This window comes from Neodiprion fabricii, chromosome 3 (assembly GCF_021155785.1).
Source record: "Neodiprion fabricii isolate iyNeoFabr1 chromosome 3, iyNeoFabr1.1, whole genome shotgun sequence".
Taxonomy (NCBI): domain Eukaryota; kingdom Metazoa; phylum Arthropoda; class Insecta; order Hymenoptera; family Diprionidae; genus Neodiprion; species Neodiprion fabricii.
This window is the reverse complement of record NC_060241.1, coordinates 35061316-35069702: the sequence shown is the minus strand read 5'-3', so window position 1 is coordinate 35069702 and position 8387 is coordinate 35061316. Positions and strand designations below refer to the sequence as shown.

The window sequence follows — 8387 nt, the reverse complement described above, 5'->3', positions numbered from 1 at the left end:
TACCGAATACCGGATGATACATAGCTTACCTGTGAATCGGGAAATTGGACGGTCCATCACTCGCCCGACGTTGATTGGCCCTCAGGCCCCGTTGTTGCCTGCTGGCTGAACGTTCGGAGGAAGCGAGCCGCATGCGACTTGCAGTTTAATTCCACTTAATGTTATGAGAAAGTCTTGAGACAGTATTAATTCGATACGGTATTCTGTTTCATGCTGACTCCCAGAGAAAGAGAAATGAGAGAGAGCGTGAGAGGGTTCCTTGGAGCGCGTACGTCAAAGTTCTTGCCTTTCATCTCCGCTTCAATATTTCTCAGCCGAACTCAAAAAGCTCAAAGCCAAGACAGAGTTAGTACCCAGTCGTCACTCGAAACCCCTCATCAGCTCAACGAGAGAGGAGTTGGCGTATCGCAACTCCGAATACACAGTCAAGTATTTCCTACCAATATGCCTAATTGAGTTACGGGCTTTTCATCCCCATGACGACCTGTAGTATTACGATATATTCACGTACGTGTTCTCTGGTTCTCAAATCGACGTAAATAGTTAAAAAAAAAAAAAAACGCACCTACGGCGGCAGTCAAGATGTACGAAATTTCACATCATTCGGTATTAAAAATGACATTTATAAATGTTCAATTCATTTTATTCTTTTGGGCAGTAAAATAGTTGGAATAAATTACACATTCGAGGAGTAATTAAGGAAATGAATAATATGCAACAATATGTTGGTGAGCATATCACGGTGCTCGTTCCAAAAGGGCTTACACTTTTATACGTCCTTTTGGCATCAGTATCGCGACATTTCAATTTTTCGTGACTTCAGATCACAATCGGTGATTCTTACATAGAAAAGATGTACACGTCTTCATCTCCCGGTTGAGGTTGTCCATTGTTTGAGTCACCGGTATTCTGAGAAGGTTTCGCGGGTACGTGAAATTCTTGATGAAATTTCTCGTATCCAATTCCATTGACACGTACGTGGGTCCAGAAGTATAGGGTATCTCCTGGATTCAACGAGGCCGTTGGATTAGTGTGGCTCCATCGTCCGTTTTTCTTTGAAACGATGTCGACTGAAAACGTTCCGGCTTCGTTGCCTAAGAAAAATGTACACATTTCATTAAGAAAAACTATTCGACGGTAAATAATGTCCACGCTTCAATGCACGTTCGTTAAAAACCACCCTCAATCAGACGGTGAGTGGCAAGATGTTCTGCGGAACAGTCGAACACACTGACTCAGCTTTTATAATTCTGAATTATACGTAACTCTGTTCTAGACTAGACGCCGTGCGTACTTACCCTCCATTTCCTGGTTGATGTTACCATGGAAAGCAAACAGCTGAACGCCAGGCGAGTCCGGAATTGATACGCGAAATCCGTAAGGGTTCAATACTTCAACAAGAGGCGTGGGCGTATCGTAACTGTCGACGTTTACGATAATGTCCGTAACCAATACCACCATCAGGGCAAACCCTTTGGTCCCCATGGTGATCGGCTGGATCGTCGAACTGAGATGATGAGCAGCAGGAATCGAAAGCCGAGCTCTGGCTGATTCGTAGTTCGTCGAACAGAGCGTGGATAACTTATCCCTGGTACACAGATCACTGCGACTCGGTTGGTCGCTGGTAATGATCACTTCTGGCATCTATCACGCCACAGAGACGCAATCAATTCGTAAAACCGGATTACTAATCTTCTCTGTTTACTAACCAACTGTTTATCGACGTTACTTTTAAAATCAAAGGTCAAGTCGCCCGATATGAATTTGTGACGAGGCTCGTTAAGTCGTTAAGCGAGCTAGCAGAAAATACGCTGCCTCTAACTCGCGATTAAATATATCTCGACGCGGGAATCAATCTCTACTCAGCAATCAGGTTTTGTGGCGATTTTTCAATAGAGGTCCAATCAAGCTCATTAGGAATGCAAATTATCTATGAATATGAATTAATTTTATTTTTCAACTCGCACTGCCTCGAAAGTGGTCAAGATTATAAACTAGCATGAGAGTTGGAAATGTTTGTGACTTTTGAATGAGATCATACCAAGAGACACATTGGTACAATGCACTTAAAATGCTGGATAACAATGAGGCAGTGAAATGGCGCAGTCGACGTGGAAGACTTGATGTAATATCTTCGTCGTTTTTTGATAACTCGGCTGTAAGGAACGATATCGCGATTCGTGGAAATGCAGTGAAAACGGTAAGCAGAAATCAAGCGAATTCATCGAGTTCAACAGGTCAGATGAACAACAGACTATGAAGAAACAGCATTTATTTCATATTTATTATAAGCAGGTTAATAGCCGAGCGTCGGATTAAATGGCTGTCTCTTCCGGCCGGTAAAAAGCAGGCACTATCTGATGTAATCCTTACTTGGCACTCTTCCGGAAATACGGTTAGGCCAAGGGTTGCACAGTTGGCTTCGCTATTCTGCAACAGCTATATAATCCAGTCTCGTCGAATAAGTACCGGGAGTTTGGTCCCGTCGCGGATCATTTAGCTAATTTCCTGACCATCGTTTACCACAGTTCACAATCAAATAGTTTATACTGATGCCAGCGGAGGATTTTGGGCGTCTTGAGTAACGGATATTCCTGAAAGATTCGGGGGGATGTAACATGACATGTATCGATTACGTTGTCCGCTGGAATTATATGAGTATCTTGTGACGAGCTATAACTTTTATTATGCAAGAATATTTATGAATTTATGCTAACAACAAACTAGCTTGGAATTTAATTCCTTAACCGATATTTCTCCAGTCAATTATACAGTAAATTTACAAAGAAATATGGCAAGGGTTTGCAGTGAGATAAGCCTGGACAAAACTTGGAATTTTCAAACCCAAATACTGTTGTCAAAAGAGTAGAACTATGAGGGGACAGAATTAAATCCGGGGATGATGAATTCTGCCACATCGATATCTACCTCACGTTTCGTAACATGTTAAGTAGTAAAAGTAAGAACGAATCGTACACAATTACAGATGCAGGAACGAAGTGAACTGACGCGCGGTGCCATCCGCAGACGTCGTAAGGTCGGAACGTCGGGCGTGCAGGATTACGGAGGAAGAAAGAGCAATCGAGGGAGAAAAAGAGAGAGAGAGAGCCATATATCTTGATAAATTGAATACAAAGAGGAGAGGCTGTAGCGAGAAGAGAATGCAATCTGTTTTAGAGTCCAGGAGTAAAGGCAGTCGGCGAATCTGGTTGGAAAAAACTCAGAATGATGGCGAGTCTGGCGTCGTCGAGACGAGGACAGCGGGAAGAGTAGGACCACGAAACCGATATTACTTGGAGGAATTTATAGCGAGGTATTTAGAATAAAATTCCTTCGAGCAAGGCCGTTACTTCCACTGTGACAACCGTCGCCCCTCTCGTCGCTTCCCCTGCAACGACGAAGAGTGCAGATCCTCGAGCCGAATCCGGCCTCCAGGGCCATTGCGATATTCGCGGTAGCTTCGGGATATTTGCATACGTGACGTGGTTCGTTGCAACTCGTTGGAATGAGAGTAATTACTTCCGGTGAACGAGGGGTGGCCGCCTCTGAAATCACACGTGAGAACGAGGGTTCCGATTCACGCCGCAGAGACGAGGGAAAAAAATACAGAATGGATAAGCATGTGATCAGAATTTTTACGATGTAACCACAGATCGTCGTACCCACCGCAATTTGAAATGCAAAAGAGCCCTCTGAGGCGGTACTACGTGATATTGTAGCCTTATGAAAAGAACTCAAGTCTCCGTACGTTGGCAAATTTTCTTTTCACTAATTATTATTCCTCCGGCTCCAGGTGAGGATCGTTTTCTCGGTTACGTTTCCGTCCGGTTTCCAGTCACGTATTTTCTTCCCCACGTCGTTTATAAAAATAAACCAAGGTTGCGCCGCGTGTTTGTTCAGCGATCACCAGACTGGGTTGTTTTAATATGAGAATAAAGCACCGTGCACCGTGCTCTGGGTATTTGCTCTGTTCTGCACCAGCGCGAAGGGAACCCGTTGGACCCCATGCAATGTTGATTTTCATTATAAAATGAACAGCTCGTTCCTCGGCCGCAGACGAGAACGGACTTGGATGTACAATCTCCGGTCTCCGCGGCTGCAAACACTGGAACTATACCTCCGAACTGCTTTTCTACCTTTTTCCTCGTTCCATAATAAAATGTTTACAATTCATGTATATTTAACGCGAAACCGTCGGTCCACCGAGCTCAGAGGGCCGGGAACATTGACCCGGATTTGAATTTCCCGTGCGCGCCTATTTCGAACGGTTTCAAGTTCCAGGGCGAGAAAAGCGACGTCCCGTTTTAAGGAAGCCAACGGAGGGGTTGAGCGGGAGAGCGAACGACGGAATCCCCGACGGGATGTAGATCACTCTGAGATAAACTTTCAAGTGAGTACAACGAAGCTTCGCAGAGCTTGCCCTCCCCCCTAGTTTGTATCTCGCGAGGTTCCCGTTCACCCCTTGCGCGAGGGGATCCAGGTGATCCGGAGACGGCTTTTCGAATACACGAATTTTACTTTTATCCTAGCTAAGTCGGGGGCGGCGCGTGACACTGGCGCTAAATCTGCGAGCCTGTTTATCAATCCTCGAGGGATGCGAACGGGGGAATCCGGGTGAATGACGAGCGAGGAACTTCCGACTGAGACTCGACAAGGCTCAAATAATTCAGTCCCGCGGCGATTGATCACCGCTTGATTGATTTGCCCTCTGGGCTGATTCCCACTCCGGCGATACGTAGAACGATATCTCGCCGGGTCGTGCGAGAGCCGTGGAGGGTTGGAGACGCGAGAAAGAAGCGAGAGGATTAAAAAGGCGGCAAACAAAAACAGGGCGGGGGCGAAACTGTGATAAATAACAATCGGAGAAAAGTAACGAATGGTCGAAGATATTGGAAACGAGAAAGAGATTCTCAGGGGCTTTACACCTCCGTTTTCTTAAACCTGCGAATGCACTTTTTTGCCACTTTCTCAGCTCCCCGGGCAGATCCAGTCTCGGGGAGTTGATGGACGGTACAAACGGCGCGTGTTTCTGCAAAAACAAAATCGAGCTAAGTCGAGAAATAATAATTGCTGGGACAGGCGCCGCGGTCTTATTACGTCCCTGTTATTAAGATCGCGCGAAAAGGGGTAATAGAATAGGGTGTAACGATAATAGCTGTCAATTCCGATGCGCAACTTGTTTTCTCCCACGCTTTCCATTCGCTTCTTCTCTAGCTACCGCTGACCCTGCCCGGTTCTTATGACTCCTTAATGTCACTGCAGGGACCTGATACAAATCGCCAACAGCTGACGTTTGCATCGTAAAGGGGCTACGCTGAGCCTAATTTACAACTAACGCGTAGAGAACCAGCCCTGGATCAAGTCATGCACGAACTGCGGTTCAGGAATGTATCTATACGTATAGAATAAATTAGCTGCATGAACAAAAAATCTCCGCATGAGACTTAATGAGAAATTATGAAAAAATGTAAGAGGAATCGGTGAAACTCGGCAAATGAGCTTTTTCGTTTCTTTTACGCAGGCTGCCACCTCAAGCTTCAGCTGTCAAACGCGTCTTACTGAGGTCATTTAGCCGATATCAATCTTGGTTGGGCTAAGCAGGTCTCAAATAGTTTTTTTATAGGTTCAGAAAGGCTTGGCAAACTTGCTTAATTTTTAAGTGACTGACGACTGATACGACTCATCTTGACAACGTAATTTCAACTGTCCAAGCGACACGGGAGATTTTGAAATATCATGACCCGTTTCCAGTAAATTGGCACCCCTGTCTTGCAGGCGAAAATATTACTGCGTTGGGATCCTACTGATCAATAGGGTTCAATTATTTTCCGCTTGCACGGTTAGGCACTGCTAATTTTTTCCGTTTCCTCCCGGTACAAAATGCAGTCATGAAAACTTTCTAAAAGTGGGTACCGTGCTGTTCCGCTATTAACGTAGCTTGTTGACTGAAGAATATAAAGACAGTTGCCTTGATGGTCTTTGGTGTGACAACCAAATATCGTCGTGCGCTTCCGCTCCCTGAGATGTTCCAACGGTAAAGTTCAGAAATTATTGCAGGACATCAGAGAGTTGCCGATTTCGACATGATGCTAGCTGCATTCAGCTTCCGAGTAACACAGTCTTCGCAATGGTAAGCCCAAGCTAGTACCTAGCCTGTGTGTACTTACCGACGTGTCGGCGATGCAAGAAATTAATAATGAGAACAAATTTTTTCCAAAATTCGTAACAAAACAGTGATTTAACTAAAGTATAGGTACCCGAGAGAAGAATTCATACATAGATCATAAATAATAATAGATCGGATGTCATAATGATGCAGAGATCAAAAAGTATATATGTTTATGTAGTCCTAGTACGATATTATTATATATGATCCATTTACGATTAATACGTGATGCATACTATAAATTTTATGATTTTCCAGGAGACAAACTAGATTATCTACAATAATACGGCTATAATATGAAAATAGAAGAATTATTCATTTCGAAAAGGGATTCTATTCGACACGCGTTCGATGTTTTGCTGGACACAGCCATCCCGATCCAGGCGTCAGGTGAGAGAAATGGTCGAACGTTTTGAAGACTCTGCGGAAAGACGCCAACCCGTACGGCCCGACAATTATAATACTCCGCAGAAGTCGAAAACCAAGTCAATTTTAAGATTTTCCAAAGTTCCAAATACACAGTACCAGTTCACTGAATTTTCGATGTCGTTACGATCCCTGCTGTTCTCATCTCCCATCTCAACGTGAATAAACGACGCAACCTGAAGGTGAACACAAGATTTCCAAGCATCCATCAAACGAGAGTGGAGAAGAGTATAATACCTGGATTGGCAAGTGATTCATCTGGTGCAACGGTATTCGACGAAAAAGACAAGGGACCAGTTAATTTTAAAGTCTTGTGTATTGAAGGCGTATTTTTAAATTGTGTGAACGTTTGGATGTGTGAATGAATAACTTTTGATCTTTTTTTTTGTGTACACTTCTGTTCTTACCATTTACCAATCTGTTTGTTCGAACTATTTTATCTATACTATTTTATCTTTACAATTTTGTCGACTATTTTACATACATTTTATTTATATTTCATTTACATGTTATTTATATGTAATTTATTCAACAGAGAGTCAAACTGGTATTTATAATCGTTCTCTTAATATTGTCTCGTAAGCCCGTCCGTCGAATTCACGTCTTTTTTTTTCCTTTTATTTTCTCAAGAAAAATTGGTAATTACAACACTCAGGCTAAGTCCTAGCTTGGGCTTACCATTGCGAAGACTGTGTTACTCGGAAGTTGAATGCAGCCAGCATCATGACGAAATCTCTAACTCTCTGATGTTCTGCGATAAGTTCTCAACTCTACTGTTGGAATATCTCACGGCGCAATTGTCGGATGTCACATCTAAGCCCATAAGGGCAACTGTCTTTATATTCTTCACCTGATGGTAAGGGTAACACCCCGTTGCATTTTTCACGAAAATTTTCGCGATTGCCAAAAGTGCTGGAATAAAATAATTGTAGCACGATTCCGACGTAATTTTGCATTTTTGGCGAAAATATTCGCGATTTTGAAAAGTGCTGGAATAAATTCTTTCTGGCACTATTCGGACGTAATTTTGCGAGAGAAATCGATTGGGCGCAGTCCCAATACGCTGCGATCAACGCATCAAAAGTTACAGCCGAAAAACGAGAACCTGTGTTTTCGACTTTTTTCAGCAGGTGCATTTTCCTTCGTAATTTCTCTTCTGTCGATCCCACGCTCTTTTCGCTGCCATTTCTGAGTTCCTGGTGGTCCAATTAGTCAGGAAAGGATCATTCAAATCGAATCTGAGACCAAAAATTTTTTGGTCAAAAATTGAAGGAAAAAGTAAGGCTAACCCCTTTGCATTTTTGGCGAAAAGTTTCGCGATTTTGAAAAGTGCTGGAATAAATTCTTTCTGGCACTATTCGGACGTAATTTTGCGAGAGAAATCGATTGGGCGCAGTCCCAATACGCTGCGATCAACGCATCAAAAGTTACAGCCGAAAAACGAGAACCTGTGTTTTCGACTTTTTTCAGCAGGTGCATTTTCCTTCGCCATTTCTCTCCTGTCGATCCCACGCTCTTTTCGCTGCCATTTCTGAGTTCCTGGTGGTCCAATTAGTCAGGAAAGGATCATTCAGATCGAATCTGAGATCAAAAATTTTTTGTTTGGAAAATGAAAAACAAGTAAGGCTAACCCCTATGCATTTTTGGCGAAAATTTTCGCGATTTTGAAAAGTGCTGGAATAAATTCTTTCTGGCACTATTCGGACGTAATTTTGCGAGAGAAATCGATTGGGCGCAGTCCCAATACGCTGCGATCAACGCATCAAAAGTTACAGCCGAAAAACGAGAACCTGTG

The 8387-nt window shown here is 43.4% G+C and overlaps 1 protein-coding gene across 1 annotated transcript; it reads right to left on the bottom strand.

The window, feature by feature from the left end:
- Positions 1-625: 625 nt before the first annotated feature.
- On the bottom strand, positions 626-1661 carry LOC124177990 (gram-negative bacteria-binding protein 3-like). The gene is made up of 2 exons (XM_046561008.1): positions 1299-1661; positions 626-1094 (listed from the first exon to the last, which is right to left on the bottom strand). Exons 1-2 carry the CDS (start codon positions 1642-1644, stop codon positions 841-843), a joined length of 600 nt encoding a protein of 199 aa, XP_046416964.1. The 5' UTR covers positions 1645-1661; the 3' UTR covers positions 626-840.
- Positions 1662-8387: the final 6726 nt, after the last annotated feature.

Coding starts and splice junctions, on each gene's coding strand:
- LOC124177990 (XM_046561008.1), bottom strand. CDS start 1,644: ATGCCAGAAGTGATCATTACCAGCGACCAACCGAGTCGCAGTGATCTG. Junction 1,095..1,298: donor CATCAACCAGGAAATGGAGG/GTAAGTACGCAC, acceptor CATTTTTCTTAG/GCAACGAAGCCGGAACGTTT.